The 17,256-nt window shown below is 45.4% G+C and overlaps 2 protein-coding genes across 6 annotated transcripts in view; one reads left to right on the top strand and one right to left on the bottom strand.

Annotated features, from left to right (window-relative positions):
• LOC143662270 (uncharacterized) overlaps positions 1-17,256 on the bottom strand; it is a 53,892-nt gene that overhangs the window by 6,661 nt on the left and 29,975 nt on the right. For 2 of the 4 annotated variants that reach the window (XM_077135850.1, XM_077135852.1), the window contains 3 exons: positions 14,101-14,180; positions 13,146-13,187; positions 10,567-10,669 (listed from right to left, as the gene is read on the bottom strand). In XM_077135850.1, the coding sequence (XP_076991965.1) occupies positions 10,567-10,669; positions 13,146-13,187; positions 14,101-14,180 (225 nt within the window). Of the gene's footprint in view, positions 1-6,461; positions 6,792-10,566; positions 10,670-13,145; positions 13,188-14,100; positions 14,181-17,256 lie in introns of all 4 variants that reach the window. The other 2 variants (XM_077135851.1, XR_013165243.1) reach the window with 2 other exon arrangements.
• COLEC12 (collectin subfamily member 12) overlaps positions 1-17,256 on the top strand; it is a 182,906-nt gene that overhangs the window by 162,138 nt on the left and 3,512 nt on the right. For both annotated transcript variants that reach the window (XM_077135845.1, XM_077135844.1), the window contains exons 6-8: positions 7,238-7,726; positions 8,697-8,833; positions 10,081-10,190. In XM_077135845.1, the coding sequence (XP_076991960.1) occupies positions 7,238-7,726; positions 8,697-8,833; positions 10,081-10,190 (736 nt within the window). The remainder of the gene's footprint in view (positions 1-7,237; positions 7,727-8,696; positions 8,834-10,080; positions 10,191-17,256) is intronic.

The following is a 17,256-nucleotide window of genomic DNA, read 5'->3' as shown; positions in this document are numbered from 1 at the left end:
GGATTGGTGCGTACGGCTGGCTGAGGCCCATTAACAGGATTTGCTGACTGACTGCCCATGGGGAGTGAGGGAGAGAGAAGTAATGGGGGACCATCTCAGTGGATGGTGGGGCCAACCTGGGGAGGCGGGGAAGGGAGAGGAATGCAGAACTATCCCGTTCAGACAAGCTGGAGATGTCTATTAAAATTAGGTTTCTCACTCAGTGTTTCTGAAACACCTCAGAGCTTGGTGTCTGAAGGATATTTTCTTTTTTGCATATGCTTTCCCGCATTACATGTATCCCTGGCCTGGTTGCACTTGCTGTGGGTTGATTGGAGGGACTTCGTAAGCCAGCCAAGTCACCTCTTTCCAATCAGTCAACCCCAACTGCCCCAAGGGAACAAGAGACCAAGGGGAGGAACTCTATTCCTGAATGCAAGTGTGTCTTCCACGTTTCTTCATCTCTAGGGCTTTTCACCTTTTTGTATGTACAGAGCTCATCCCTGAGGACAAGGAAAAGATGGGATAAAGCAAGATGGAGCAGGACTGGATTAAAGTTGCCTTACGTTGGGCTGGCTGCAAGGTTAAAATACTCTTGATGCTTTCTGGGAAATTCTTGTTTTCTCGCTTTTAATGAATCCTAATGCTTACAGGCCAGTTCAACCTAAGACATTTACCTCATTAAAGAGTGAAAGCTAAAAAAACAAAAGGGAAAGCTGAAGCTGACTGATGGCACTGAAACTAGACAGTAATATAAAAACGGGTATTACAAAACATGTCAAATCCTTGCAACAGTTACCTCTGCATCTATAAATCAGCAACCTTATTTAGAAAGCCTTACTTTTTTTCTTTTAAGCTTTTGTTGTTGTATGGTATAACATATACACAAAGCAAAGGAATAAAAAAGCAGTAGTTTTCAAAGCACTCTTGAAAAAGTGGATACAGGACAGATCCCAGAGTTTGTCATGGGCAACCATACAATCCTCTCATATTTTTCTTTCTAGCTGCTCCAGAACATAGGAGGCTAGAGGGCTTAAATACTTTATCATCACAATTGATTTTTTCCCCTTCTTTTAGTGTGAACAATAACATATATACAAAAAGCTATAAATTTCCAAGCACAGCACCACAATTAGTTGTAGAACATATTTCAGACTTTGACATGGGTTATAATTTCACAATTTTAGATTTTTATTTCTAGCTGCTCTAAAATCCTGGAGACTAAAAGAGATATCACTTTAATGATTCAGCATTCATATTCATTTGTTAAGTCCTATCTTCTGTGTATAATTTCACCATCACCTTTGATCTTTCCATACCTCTCACTGGGGTTATTTGGGCCATGGCAATTCTAAATTTTTGATATTGGAAGGGTCTGTCACTGATATGGGGTAGGGAGATGGAACTATCTGGAGAGGCTGGGCTAGGTTTCAGGACTTATCTGGATCATGGACCCATCTGGAGATTGTAGGTTTCTGGTAAGTTACTCTAGTGCCTGGAACCCTTGTGGAATCTTATATACTGCTCTAGGTGTTCTTTAGAATTGGCTGGAATGGTCCTGGTTGGGGGTTGGCAGGTCATGATAGGTAGCAAGGTCTACCTGAAGCTGGCATAAGAGCAACCTCCAAAGTAGCCTCTTGATTCTGTTTGAACTCTCTCTGCCACTGATATTTTATTAATTACACTTCTTTTGCCCCATTTGGTCAGGATGGAATTGTCAGTCCCACGGTGCCAGGTCTGGATTCATCCCTGGGAGACCTCTCCCACGTTGCCAGGGAAACTTTCACCCCTGGAGAAAGCCTTACTTTTTATTACAAATAATATAAAGATTTTTATCCTAATTGTGTGCAGGGAGGACGTCATACCTCATCACACACACTCTGGAAGAGGAAGTTCACCTCCCATCCTGCTGCCTTTCCTTCCAGCTGGGGAAGTCAGGGCCTCCGGGGTACTTTCCCAGGTCCCCTTTCACATACTTTTCCGAGAGAGGCACAGACATTCGTGTCTGGAATCAGACAGGCTCGGATAGGAGTATCAGGTTCCTCATCCTCTCTGTGCCTCAGTTTCCTCACCTGCATCCACGTTTTAGAGTTAGGAGAACGTCATGAGATAATGTAAATCAGGCACTTAATGCAGTGCCCAGCACAGGTTAATTATATTAATATCCAAATGCAGATAAGATCGTTCCTGTTGAAATTCTCCTTCTGCAGTAGCTCTGTCCACTACACTGTAGTGGTAAGCAAAATGGAGCTTTATGTGTACAAAGAATAAAGTTGGATAGATGGGGTTAGGATTTATTTGGGTCCAAAATTACTTCCTGATGACTTTCTGGGTACCTACCACTGGAGATGAGTCTGCCTCAAGTGCTGCCTCCAGCTGGCTCTCACTCATTTATTCGGGCACTATTTACTGAGTGCTTTAAGCCAGTCACAGTGCTGGGCACTTGTCACCTGCCTTTAAGGAATTAGCATTCCCCATTTACAGGGGCAGGAATCGAGAAACAGAGAGCTTTGGTACCTTCCCAGTGGCAGACAAGTGTTAATAAGCTCAGGTTTGACTAGTTCCCAAGCCTGACCCTAACTATGATTCCACCATATCGCCTGCTGCCGTAATGTAAGAGGGACAGGTAGCACATTTGGGGAGGTTGAAACGGCAGAGAGATTTTTCTCAGAAAAGTAGTCAGGGAAGGCTTAAATAAGGGATTGATATTTGAGCGGGGCCTTGAGAGAAGAGTAGGGAAAATGAAAGGACAGGTGATGGCGTAGATTGTGATAAGATCGGGGCCTCAGCTCTTCCCACTGCCAACCTCAGCTCCACTTCCCCAGACAAGACCCCATGTCTCAGAGTCCTTGAGAGCAGGTTTTAGAATTATCCAGCCTGTGGGCAGTTGGTAAGAAACAAATGGTTTTAAATATACACTTCTCTTTGGGCAACCTGATGGGACCTTTCCTGGCTCTCCAGAAGCCCAGCTGCCTTTAAACCTGGGGTCAAGAATCCAATTATTTTTCAAGCAATCATTCAGTCAATATCTATTTGATTTCTCTTAATTTATACATTGCTTTTTACCTTCATGAAGCAGAATAACTTTTTCCTATTGTAGGTATTTAATAAATGCATTCAAATGGTAGGTTTTTAAATGAGAAGAAAAATGCATCAGATTGTATGAATTTTTCCTACATTGTCTATTTTCCATCCTTACCACTAGTTGTTTCAAATATTGAATCTCCAAGATTTAGGATGGCAGTAAGAATTAAAGTCATTTCCCTACTTTATTTTAGGTGCCAGCAGTTTCATTGGAAAAAAAGTTTGAAACTTTACCTCAGAGTTAGAGTCCGAGGAGCACGGTGGTAGATTTTGCTGGCTGTAAAAGCATAGAGCTGGGCAGAATTCTGTTACCATCATATTCAGCCATTTCTGGAGCTGATGCTGGCTTACCAGCTGTACAGGTTTCCTGGCATTTCAGACTCCTGAGCCTGGGAGCCACCCACTCAGCCTGGATGTTTGTTAAAATTTCAGCCAGTTTAGAAGCAAATCTCTACTTCCCTTGCTGTCCTGTGTGAGCCATCACAGACATTCCACATGCAGTGTTACTACTTCTCATGTTGCCCGAGCCATTTATTTCAATTTTCAGGTTTTGAGATACTAGGGGTGGCTTTTATTTTATTTCACTGTACTTTCATTTACACAGCTACCTGATAAAAGATCCAAGTAAGATCTATATGCCCGAGATCATCCAAAGGCTAAGAAGTGATATCTGTATCCTGAGTCCTGGAGGAAAATAAGCACTTGGCATTAATAATCTACTTTCTATGAGCACCCATTGCTGATATTTAAATGGCCTTATCTCTTTTTATGAGTGATTTTTATAAAGAAAAAATAGCAAATTCCTAGCGCCTTTTTTGGGCTTGTTAAAGCTGCTGGAATGCAATATACCAGAAATGGAATGGCTTTTAGAAAGGGAATTCATTAAGTTGTAAGTTTACAGTTCTAAGGCCATAAAAATGTCCAAACTAAGGCATCCAGGGAAAGATACCTTGACTCAAGAAAGGCTGATGTGTCCTAAGCACCTCTGTCAGCTGAGAAGGCATGTGACTGGCATCTGCTGGGGTCTTTGACTTCTAATTTGAAACAGCTTCCCTGGGGGTATTTACTTTCTGTATCTCTAGATGTCTAGGTCTCATATTGGCTCTGGAGCTTTTTACATTTACGGAGTCAAAGTAGATTACAGGTTACCAGGGGTTGGGAGTGAGGGGAATGGGAGTTATTCCTTACTGGGTACAGTATTTCCATCTGGGTGATGGAAAAGCTTTGGTAATGGGTGGTGGTGATGGTAGCACAATTTAGTCAATATAATTAATACCTCCGAACTATACACTTAAAATGGCTAAAGTGGAAAATTTTGGTTATATACATTATCACAATAAAACTTGTTTTAAGTTATCTTTCCTATCTTTATTCTGTGGCCTAGCCTTTTTAATGAGCCTCCTCTTTTGTTAAAACAGAAAAAAACAGAGTGTGGATGAAAGAACTGGATCAGTTCTTTCCTGGGGATTCAGGAAAGACAGAGCTCCCCATAATTATCCCACAGGGGCAGCCAGGCTCCACCCGATGCATAGACTGAGAGTGGAGGTACTTCTAGGTGTAATGTGAGGGACACTAGGCAGGTCACCCTGTCCCAAAATCTTTCCTGATCTCTTTGGGACAGAAGAGTGGGCATTAGAGCCCTGGACCTTTGTAACAGTGGTGCCATTTATTAGGTAAACACTTCCTGAATGTTGACTCTGTGCCAGATACCACTTGATGGTTGATGGGGAAAAGTCCCAAGTGGAACGAACAGGGCTAAAGGATTAGAGGAGGAGGAGGACCCTCCATCTGGCATGACCTGGGAAGATTACACGGTGGCTAAGTAGGAATTCTACAGATGGATAAAGGCAGAGGAGATCCTAAGAGAAGAGTTGTGCACATGGGCAGAGGAGGGTAGAACAAGCTTATCTGAGGTCACACGGGGGGACTTGCTGTCAGATTGATGGCATTGGTGCTGAGGGTTGTGGAGCAAGTGGAGACCAGGACAAGTGTGAGAAACATGCAGAGCAGAGTGGATTGAGTGGGATCAGAGGTGGAAGATCTGTTTAGAGGTTACTGCAAAAATCTGGAGCAACATAAAGGGAAGAGATGATGGAGATGACGTGGTGGGATGAGGGACGATGGAGGGAGGACATAGACACAGAGGGAGGCTGAACTCAATTTTAGACATACCAGATGGGAGGTGCTCACAGGACACCCCAGGGCAAAGGGGCCATCTGACTAACAGATGGAAATACAGACCCAGAGCCGAGGAGAGCTGAGGATAGAGGGGAGCCAACAGGGACTGGTGGGCAGAAGTAAATGAGATGGGTTCAGGGAAAGTGTTCTTCACCCCGAGTCTCCTAAAGCCTCCCAATTAAGGATCAGGAAACCCGAATAGGAACACTTTGAAGCTATCCCTCACCATGAGCAGAATCTCTCTTACAGCTCAGTAGAGAGGTCTGTCAGTAAATCAGTGCGTTGCAACATGGCTAGCCTAATAAAAAAAAAAAAAAAGCAAAATCCAGAGCCTAGATTTCTGCTAAGGGAAAAGAGCCCTGGATGGGCAAGACCAGAGGCTCTGGATAGTATGAAGGGATGATAGACATCCGTCAAGACATAAGACGAGGAAGTGGACATGGGGAGATGCCCCTACAGAGGTGGGAAGAACTGCTTCTGCTTTGTTCTTAGGGCAGCCGGCACAGGAGGCGGGGAGGGATGGGGTGGGTAAAGAAAATTCAGAGTAGGCAGTCTGCCCATCCTTCCTCTCTAACCTTAAAGGCTTTCTGCTTCTCTGGAAAGAGTGAGTTGTAGAATAGTGAGATATCAGAAACTCTATGATACGGGGGCTAACATCTTTTAAGAACTGCATTTTCCTGGATGTATTCATTTCAGTCCCAGAAGACCTGAATTCATGCTCCAGCTCCGCTACAACATTATGAGTGTCCTGAGAGGAGAAATCAAGTCTTACTTTCCTTGGTATATTTGTAGTTACTAATCTTGGGCCAATAGCTTGGCCTGTCTGGCGCTAAGTGTTCTCATCTGGGCTATTTGTCATAGACAAGGATCAAATGGGACGACATATGTGAAAGTACTTTGAAAACTGTCATTCACTGTGCAAATTCTGGTTGTCTCTCTCTATATATATATTTGACATTGCCTTTTCCAGTTAAAGGAAACAGAGCAATCCTGTGTTAAGTGAGCTTCTTGATGGGATGATATAGGATGATCCCTTCCACTGCCACCCTCTGCCTTTTCAAAGGAGAACTGCTTTTCCCTTCCATGGCAGAAAAGATGATGTCGTTTCCCACCCCTCACCCCACCCCCGCCAATAAGTCAGTTAGTCCACCAGATTTTTTTTCCTTCAGTCCACCTTCCCTATTTGTAGCACACTAAAAAACTGGAAAAAATATACTGACCCTCATGCATCCTGGCCCGGTGAGTGTGGGCACCTGTCTGCAGAGGCTGCCAAGCCCCACCCAGTTTGACCACCTAGACTTGCATTCCCTGCAGATGACCTGGTCCCTGGGTGGGTGCATCTCAGCCCCAAGGACAACAGTGTCGCCTGCTGAGGGAGGAGACTGGTGGGCAGGGTGATATGTGGCAGAAGAAGAGAACAGTCTCGGTGGAGCGAGGAGTTCCCAGGTCAGTGTCTGTCGACACTGGATTGCATTTTTATCTAATTCAGCTCTTTTCTCCAATGGCCCCTTCCATGGTGCTTCTCATTATAATAAGTCATGAATAAATACCTGTAAATTAATGAACAGGAGAGGAAATCATTAGGAAGAAATCCTGAACCCAGCCCGAACAGCCTTCCTGAGGGTGACCGGGAGCTAGAGAACCCCAAGTAATTGTGGGGACCCCGAGGTTAGCAAGGATCCCGCAGCTCCAGGGTCAACATGCAGACATACCTTCCTCTAGGACCTCAGAGGGATGCTAAGAGGTTGTGCATTGTTAAGATACATTCTAAACTCTCAGAGTAGGAGGGGTAGACTTATAAAACAAACCTTTTTGTTTAAGAAAAACATACAGTCCCAATAGCGTGGCAAAAGAGTCATGGTTCCTTAATGTATATATTTTGAATATCTGCATAATTTTAAATTGGAGATTGTATAAGAAGATAAGCTCTTCAAACATTGCCCCTTACAATGGATTTCGTGTTTGTTCCATTTACGTGTTTTATTTTATGTTTTAGGTCCACCTGGCCCCAGAGGTCCGAAAGGTGACAGAGGATCCCAGGGACCCCCTGGCCCAACCGGCAACAAAGGACAGAAAGGAGAGAAGGGGGAGCCCGGCCCCCCAGGCCCAGCTGGCGAGAGGGGCCCGATTGGCCCCGTCGGCCCCCCTGGAGAGCGCGGAGGGAAAGGCTCCAAAGGCTCACAGGGCCCCAAAGGTTCCCGGGGGTCTCCTGGGAAGCCTGGCCCTCAGGGCCCAAGTGGAGACCCAGGACCCCCAGGACCCCCTGGCAAGGATGGACTCCCCGGCCCCCAGGGCCCTCCCGGCTTCCAGGGCCTGCAGGGCACTGTGGGGGAGCCCGGCGTGCCTGGGCCCCGGGGGCTGCCGGGCCTTCCCGGGGTTCCAGGCATGCCCGGCCCGAAGGGTCCCCCTGGCCCCCCAGGCCCAGCTGGGGCCGCAGTGCCCCTGGCCCTGCAGAACGAGCCTACCACCGTGCCGGAAGCCAACGGTGAGTCTGCGCCCTCCTTACCACCCCAGGGGACGCGGGGGTGAGGGGCCGTGCTCTGCTCTCGGGCGGTCCCAGCCTGCGGCCCGCCCCTCCCGGAGGCCGTCTGATGTGGCATGAAGCTGGCGTGCAGGGCAGACACGGCCCGCTGCTCCCACAGGCCGCACTCGGGCCCTGTGTTTCTCTCTCGAGGCCCAGTCAGGTTCTCGAGCACTTGTTTACAAAGCTAAGTTGGGCCCGTGGAAGACATAAACGCACCCCCAAATGTTTCCTTGAGGAAAGCCTGAGGCTGGCCTCCGCCTGACCCATGTGCCCTTTTGCCTTGGGGATAGAGTGTCCCCGCAGCTGCCTCCATCCACCTTCAGCGGGAAGGTTCTATTATTGATGCCCAGATTTCATTTCCTTTCGAGAAGGTGTTGTGGTGCCTCTATTCCTTTGATTTTTCAACCTCTGGCAAAACTCTGGTTAGCAACCAAACCTCTTTTACCCTCTTTTGGCTCAAACTCAATTCCCCCAACTCCCTTAGTGAGATCGAGATTATCGTTGCTGTTCAGGAGCGTGTGTTTGAGTCTAGACTCTCACATCTAGAACAATAGTCTAGTTTCCATGTGATTCCAGACAACGCCAGACACTTGTGCATGCTGTGCCTTTTGTTCTTTCTGGTGGCTGTTTCTGTTATTACTGCCTTTGTGAAGACCAGCCCCCATGCAGAGGGACAGAGACCCAGTCCTGGTGCACTCCAGACGGCAGGGTTCTCACGGCTCTGGGCTCTGTAGCCCGCTTCTCCACCCTGGTCTTGGCACCAGGCGCATCGGTGAACTCCAGCCTTGGGCACCGCGCCTGGATGCTGGGGCTGCACTTTGCATGGGCAGGAAGCTGGGCCATAGCTTTGGCCTCTTGAACATATCTAAAGAAAGGCATCGTGCTTTCTGCATTTTTTTAAATCAGTGCTTTCAAATTTTGACATTCCTAGGCTGTCCCCCTCACTGGAAGAATTTCACAGACAAATGCTACTATTTTTCGATTGAGAAAGAAATTTTTCATGATGCAAAACTCTTCTGTGAAGACAGGTCTTCTCATCTCGTTTTCATAAACACAAAAGAAGAACAGGTATGTTTGCAGCAGACCCAGTTGGAGAAAACTATAATTTAAGGAAAGTTTACATCTGAAAATTGCATGATAGCTGGAGACTGAAGACCTCAATAATTCACATAAACATAGGAGATTTGGGGTTTATCCAGCAGCTGGAAGCATTCACGGCATGGATATTTTGTCCTCCTGTTTATCAAGCCTGGGGACATATAACTTCTCCAGCTGTGGGCAGGAGCACCCCTGCGGGTGAGCACCAGAGGGTGGGAGAGATGCGTGGGACCAAGCGAGTGGGCCCAGGGGGCTCAGGAAGGTCAGTGAGGGCTGTGGGGGCAGAGCCCACACACACAGTGATGATGGTATAATCCCTCGTCAGGCACCTACTGTGTGCCAGGCACTGGACAAGACATTTTCTCCTTTAAACATCACAACAACCTTAGAACATGGGTGTTATTATCCCCATTTTACAGATAGGAAAACTGAGACCCAGCAAGGTGTAAGTGATTCACTCATGAGGCAAGCAGATGCAGAGCTAAGACTGAAACAAAGGCCCATAAAGCACCAATGCCAGTGCTCCTTCTCTGGTCCCACGCTGTTCCGAGGCCTTCATCCTTTTCCCTAAGTATCTTCAGCAGACATAGCCCTGATGTTTCCCACAGTAACTGGCCATACAAGGAGCACACAAAAGATGGAGGTCAGGCACCTGGGCTTTAGAATATACAAGTCTGGGGGAAATCTCAGCTCAGCCACTCACTATCTTTGTTATCTGGGCTGTGGTAAGGTTCTAAAGACCTGTTGCCAGCAATACACTTGTCTGGTACCTAGGACAGGGGAGAGCTCAGTAATGACTCAGCCGTTACCATTATCAGAACGCGGGAGGGGTGGGTGGTAGAAGGAGAATGGAGCCCGGTGGAAGTCGTGGGGGTACCTGGGTGATTCAGAGGAGAAAAGGTGTTGCTTAAACAAACTTATAAACTAAGAGGAAAATGTCAGAGTCCCCCAAATGGTGTAAAACAGAACAGGTGCAGGGCAGGCCATGTTGGCTCAGCAGGCAGAGTTATCGCCTGCCATGCCAGAGACCCAGGTTCAATTCCCAGTGCCTGCCCATGTAAAAAAAAAAAGGGTGCAATAAAAAAGAAGGCAGCAAATGCAGTGTACATGTTGGGCCAAATGCCATCTTTTAAATTATCCTCTTTTCCAAATGCTAAAAAATAATCCCTTTGATACCTGTCTCATTAGTAATGAGCCATCACCAATTTACTTTTCAGCAATGGATAAAAAAGCAGATAGTGGGGAGAGATAGCCACTGGATTGGCCTCACGGATTCGGAGCATGAAAATGAATGGAAGTGGCTGGATGGGACATCTCCGGAGTACAAGTGAGTGCCCTTCACCTCTTGCTCAACTCCCTACAACGTCTTCCTCAACAATCTTATGCCTTAGACTCTCCTCTCCGACTGAAGCTCCTGGCTTCTAGTTACTTGTTTCTATGCAGGGAAATTGTGGTTGCGTATTGCTATGCTGCTGGATACGTTTTTCTGTTTTCTTTTCGTGGAGTAAATTTTTCTCATTTCTAAGAAAAAATCATGAGACACTTAAAACCACACAGCATGGTGCTTCTGGCCAAGGCCTGCTGGCCCTGGAGGTGTCCCTGGGCAGTGTGGGGTGCTCCTTGAGAATAGCACCACCAGCATCCCCACCCTGCATCGGGCTTCCGGCCAGAGTATGATCATGAACTACAAGCATATGACTTACCTACAAAACCGAAGTCCAGGTGGGCCCAAAACAAAGCTGTGCTAGTGGGATAATGTCCCCTGCAGGTCTGAAGATTTTCTGTAAATCAGATGCCACCTGAGCTCTACAAAGATTGAAACAACTGACGTTATATCGTGGAGCACATGAGGACACAGAAGTCTCCAAAAGCCTCGTCCTCCACCAGCTGCCCCTTCGCCCCTGAGCCTACCCAAGGCTCCAAGGACAAACAAACTGTACCAAATCGAACTTCACTTCTTTCCACTCCTGCTTTGCATCTAATGCATGTGAAACTGTGCCACAAAATACACCAAATTCAGCAGAATTTATTAAAAACCCTTCCTAAGGAGCCTTAAGTTTGCTGGAGACATAGAAGCCAGGCTCCCCTAGGCTCAGCCCAGATGGGCGCACTGTGGGGAACACATGGCCGGAGACCACCGCGTCAGCAGAGCATGCTCTTGGGCCTGCTGCCCACCCCATGCTGGGAGATGAGAAAATGTGGGTGTTTCAGGTCCAAGACAGCCTTGCAGGTATCTAGGTACAGATCTGTAAGAGTCAGGACAGTGGAGGAAGACAGAGGTGGTAGAGCTGTCAGATAGAGTTTTTAAAGAAGTTTCCAGGTGCAGGTACCTGTTTACGTGTGTAGACAAACAGGCCAATCTGTCCCTTTAAATCCACCATGTAAAGGGCATGATTTAGAGGATGTAGGCAGGAACTGGAACGAGGCCATTTCTTTTAAAAAAAGAAGTGGCCAATTGTCAAGGTGGAACTGTTTGAAGATATTGGATCTGCTGTGAAGGCGAGTCTCAGGGAACCCCAAGGGCAAAACGCCTGCAGGTCTGGGGGTGGGAGGGGATGAAGTGCGTTCTCTGCCCTTCTCCTTGGGGAGAGGAAGCTACGTCACACTTGGCACCTTGGGGATTCCTCTGACCTGCCTGCTGAGGACACTGAAAACAATTGTGACAGCCTGTGAAGTTGGAGCAGCGGAGGTTGGCAGCCGGTGGCAGGCAAAGATGTTTAACGACAAAGATAAATCTGCTTTTCCATCACTCAGGAGTTCCACTATCTTTTTTAATTAAGGGAGAGAGGGGAGCTAAAAAAAAAAAAAAAAATCAGTCTGCTTTCGCACTGTCATAAAAGCTAAAAAGGTCTGGGTTAGACTCATCAGGAAATTCAGTCTTAAGCCTTCCTCCATATGGAAGGGACTGAGCCAGAGCCCAGCCATCTATGCCAGCTCTCCCAAGACGAAACTCTTTCCCTCCTCCCTGGACTCCAGCAAGGATGATGTGATTGAAGAAGAGAGTGAACAGCTGGGGCTACCCAGGACCCTGAAAAGGCTTGAGTCAGGAGACCCCTAGCTTGGAGCTCAGGCCCCAGCCGGCTCCCTCCCTCACCGGTCCCCGGAGGGCTCTGGCTTCGGCCCCCCCAACCACAGCACAGACTGTGCTTCTCGTTTTCCACAGAATGGAATACACATAAATGTATTATGAGGTCTCAGTAATGGAGGGCTAATTTAATTTGACATATAATAATAAACATCGCACAAACTGGAAGAAGGGCTGGTGCAGTCGGTGGGTAGAGCGTATGGCCTGCGGTCCGTGGGGTTGGGTCCCAGGCCTTGACCTGGCATGTCACAGCTGAGTACTTGACCTCACCAAGGCCCAGGTCCTCACTTATAAAACAGATGTTACAGAAGGACAATTCAGTGTTGCAAAGACGAAAGGAGGCACTACGTGTCACGCACACATGCCCCGGGAAGTGCTTGGGAAAGTTTACCTGCTGGTATTGGAATTATTGTTCCAGTTATTGTCCTCATCATAATTATGATGCCTAGCATTTATGAATTTCACAGTATCATGATGAAGATGCCTCACACAATATCTCAGGACAGATTTGGGTAGAAGACAAGAAAAACGTTCTGTGCCCTGGACTGGGGCAGACAGGCCAGCGAGGGGGACTGGGCCCAGTCTCTCCAAGGCCTCTCTCTAGTAAGTCTCCCCAAATACAAGTCCATCTATCCACGCTCCCCAATACTTGCATCCTCATGACTTCTGTAGCCTGCAAGAATCAACCTTCCACTCCCCTTTCCACTGGCGGTGATTTCTGGACCTGGCACCTCCCCAGGCCTTGCTCAGGCTACAGAAGAATTCATTTCATAGCTTTCTCCTTACCCTTTTCTTCCAACACACACACGCACACAGCCCTTTCAAAATTGTTTAAGGGTTTTATAGTTACTAATAAAGAGGAAATTTATGTGATAAAAGGCTCTCTCCCCTGCCCCTTGTCCCGACTCCTTTTTTAATGCTGCCTAAATAAACAAACGAGAGCATTAATGCCTTGGAAGAAGCCAGAGCCTTAGGGCACACAAAGAGCTAGACTAAGGTTTATCTCCGGTAAAACATCCAGCCAGACTCGCTGCGCTTTGTGGCTCTTTCTGCACCCAGGACAGACCAGGCAAGAGATGCAATGTGCTGAGGACAATGCTGTGACATGGTTCCCAGGTGCCTTTGATCTGCAGACCAATGCAGTGTCAAAAGGAAAACCATGAGTGTGCACGAGTGGTTCAGTGGTAGAATGCTCACCTTCCATGCGGGAGACCCGGGTTCAATTCCCGGACCATGCACCTAAAAAATAAAAGGAAAACTGGAGGACTGGCATCGATTGCAGGGCTTTATTTGCCAGTTAAGGACAAGGTTTTAAAAATCACCTATCAAATCTCCCTGGCAACAGGGGACATGACTTCTGGGGATGAGCTGGCCCTGGCATTGTGGAATTGAGAAAGCCTTTTCTTGACCCAAAGGAGGAAGAGAAAGGGATCAAAGTAAAGTTGAAATCAAATAGAGTTGAAATCGCTCAGACATTCTGGAGGTTATTCTTATGCATTATATACATATCCCTTTTTAGTTTTTAGTGTATCCGAATAGCTAGAAGGAAATGTCTGAAATTATTGAACTGTATTCCAGTAGGCTTGATTCTTGAAGATGATGGAATTACTACAGAGCTTTTGTGATGCGACCTTGTGATTGTGAAAATCTTGTGACTGATGCTCCCTTTATCCAGTGTATGGACAGATGAGTAAGAAAATAAGGACATGTGGTGATGAATGCACAATTGTATGATGATATTGTGAACCATTGATTATACCCTTTGGATGATTATATGACATGTGAATATATTATACAATATTTAACAAATATATAATATATCTCAATAAAAAATCGCCTATCAACAATCTCAGTCTAAAAAACAAAAAAACCTAACAGTCCTTTTCAAGACAGTTATTGTCTTACACGCGTGCGCACACACACACACACACATATACACACACACATACTTCTTTTTCTCATTTCATGACCGATTCGTGAAAATTGCACGAGTGCCCTGAATGGGAATTGAGATCCCTTTGCTGCAATCCTCTGAGAACGTTTGGTGAATTATCATGTTGTGCTCACTGCATGCCAACCTCTGTGCTGGTCTAGAGGAACTTTCTAAGTGGGGGTCAGCACAATGAGTGACAGGTGCTGTTCTGGTACTCACGTAGCAAGTATGATGTCCAGGACCACGTCACCATCAAAAGGACACACCAGTCCCGAGTGTATATACAGTGAAGAACAGAGCTTCAAAGTAGAAGAAAAAACCGGCAGGATCAAAAGAAGAAATAGCCAAATTAACAGTTATACTTGGAGATTCCAGCATTCTTTTCACAGTAATCAATAGAGGAAGTAGAAAAAATTAAAAAACAATAGAGATAGGGTATACATAACGTTATCAACTAACATGATCTAATAAATATTTATTTCACTCAACAACTGCGAATATACATTCTTCTCAAGTGCATATGGCACATTCACCAAGATAAACTATAGGCTCGGCCATAAAACAAGCCTCAGTCAATTTCAAGGAGTTCAAATTATATGCAGTTCTCTGACCACAATAAAACCAAATTAGAAATTGGTAAAATAAAGAGATCTTTAAAATTCCTGAGATACTTGGAAATCAAATGACACACTTCTGAATAACCCATGGGTCAAAGAAGAAATCACAAAGGAAGTCCGAAAATATTTTGAAGCAAATGAAAACACAGCATGGGCAAAATTTGTGGGATGCAGCTAAAGCTAAAGGAACGAAACAATAAAGATGGATAGCAATGAAATAGAAAACAAACATTAGAGAGGCCATTGGCACAAGCCGAACTTTCTACTATTGTGGGAATAAATGTAGGGTGTGTGACTAGAGGCCACCTGCTTTGCCTGGGGGTCAGACACAAATAAGACGTAGATACTTGTCCCCTTGCTGAGAGAAGAATGGAAGGGAGCCCACCTGAGATCACTCAAGAGGCCAAGTTCTCCCCAAGCACTTCCCAAAGCACATTGGAGACTCCTGTTCCTCTGCTCCACTTCTCGCTCTCACTGCATAGGACATCCTGTGGTGGGCATCTGCTGGCACATGACAGGTTACAGCCTTCACCATTAAATCACAGAGGTAAGATAGGTTGCCTTTCTGTTCATGCAGACTGCTCCATATTGCACATAGGATTTTTACAACATACAGGATGTCTAGAATCTAGAATCACAGAAAGGTAGAGACCAGTAGGGCACCCACGTTATAATCTACTTCAGTAACTCGCTCTCTTTTGTGCTTCATGTTTCTACCAGAGTGGCAGTGGCTCAAACCACTAGAAAGAAATCTTCTACAATACAGATGCTGTAGAGGGAAATTCTACAGCAAAGAAACATTTCTCACTGCTAAGATTTTCCTGTTTTGAAGCCAGGGCTTTACCAACAGAAATTTCTTGGCCACGAAGCCTCAGTCAAATCTTGTGGTCGATGAGAAAGTCCTAAGTTGTGAGACTGGAAGCAGCCATTCCCAGGATGGAGAGTTTGTGTTCTGCCTCCAGTAGGATAACCAAAGTCCTGGGGAAGGTTTACATTCACGAGCTGATGTGCTTATGTGTTTCCAGCATGCTGGAACAGTGAGTCGAAGAGTTTCCAAGGTTCCTGGTATGCTTACAATATACTGCCAGAGGACGTACATGTGTTGTTACGCAATCACGCCTGTGACATGTGTATTACAATATAGGATTCAGGGATTTATCTGTCTATATTTCAGCCATTCTTCCTTCTAGAATCTACCTGTGAATGAGGATAAGATGCAATTTAAGCTGAAATTCTTCTCCAAAAATATGCATTATGTTTACTTGATGTGTTCTATTCTATTCCAAGAATGCAGACTGAGGGTTTTGCCACAAGTTACTCCATGTGATTTTAGCTTCTCCATAGTGATGCTTTGACTCTGGGTCCTTAATCTATAAAAGAAATTGTCACTGTAGCCTCGTTTCAGAAGTTACAAAATGACCCCTCCTTGCTGCCTGCACTGCCTCTGTTCCCTGCACTCCTGCCCCATTCCACTTTTAGTCCCTAAAGAAAACCTTGAATACAATATATGAATTCTTGAGAATGATGATATGAACTATCTCCTTTCTTATCAATCAGTTACCTTTTTGTCTAATTATAAGTCTCTTTGATCTACTGAACTTAAAATGACAAGGAAATGCAAGGGAAAAATATTGATCAGGTCTTCTATCAGAAGTCATTTGCATATAGTTTCCTAATTAACTGAAAAATAGAGAATATCAAATACCCCATCATTATGCATCCAAGAACCATAACTCTCAAATTCTGTTACAAAATTGGGATCAAACCTCCTCACGTTACCGGCAGAAATTAATAAAATGTTCTTCAATAAGATCCCAAACTGCTCAGGCTTTATTAATATTTCCAGAGGAGGCCTGTGGAGTGGACAGAAATAGACAAAAAAGCATACACAAAAGTAAGCAAATCCTAAACTCTGCTATTTGGATCAGGAGCTCCTCTAAATTATCTTTTCCTTGCTAGAGTTCTTTAAGGGAGGTCATTTTTTAAAAAAAAATTCCCAAAATACACATCTGGTGGGTGGAATTCAATTCTACCTTGTTTGCCCACTGTTTAACTGAAAACTTTGACTGTGCTTTCCCACTGCCCTCTTATTGTGCTGGTCTTACCATCGAAAGAAGAAGGATCCCAGAGGCTCTATCCTCGGATAACCCCAGAATACCAGTGTCTGATGGGGTAATGAGTCATCGTTTATGGGAAGCCTCCTTCTTCAGATATTCTTTCAGAGCCTCCACATCAGGCAAGCTCGTCCTCTCAGGCAGTAACCACAAGCTTCTGTGCAAGAACCTGCTTCTTAGAGAAGATTCAGCTCTGAGTCTGGAAACACATCTAATTTACCACATGGAAACAAGTTTGAGAGCTACTGTCCTTGCCAGCTGTGCTGATTTGAGCAGCAACATCAAGTTATCAAGCCCCAAGAAATTCATCCTAAAGAAACCTTGTTTTTAAGAATCTCTCTCCCAGGAGAGGCAGTAAAATGTTGGAGTCATTTTCAGTAAGATTAAATTACTATTTCTTTCTCCAGCAATCAAGCCAGCTACAACCTAGCCAGCCTACCCTAACCAATTGTTTGTTAATTGCTGGCTCCTGTAGACATATATCAGGGGTCTTGCAGTTTCTCTGAGTAACTCTAATTTGAAAGATATCAGAGCATACCAGGATCTCTCCAGGTTCTCACAAGAGAGTTTTTGTGTGTATGAATAGCATGTCCTCATATTGCATATGTATTCAGGTGCATAAATATATATATATATACACACAC

This window comes from Tamandua tetradactyla, chromosome 18 (assembly GCF_023851605.1).
Source record: "Tamandua tetradactyla isolate mTamTet1 chromosome 18, mTamTet1.pri, whole genome shotgun sequence".
Classification (NCBI taxonomy): domain Eukaryota; kingdom Metazoa; phylum Chordata; class Mammalia; order Pilosa; family Myrmecophagidae; genus Tamandua; species Tamandua tetradactyla.
Note: the sequence above shows the minus strand (reverse complement) of the source record. Positions and strands in the feature narration are given on the sequence as shown.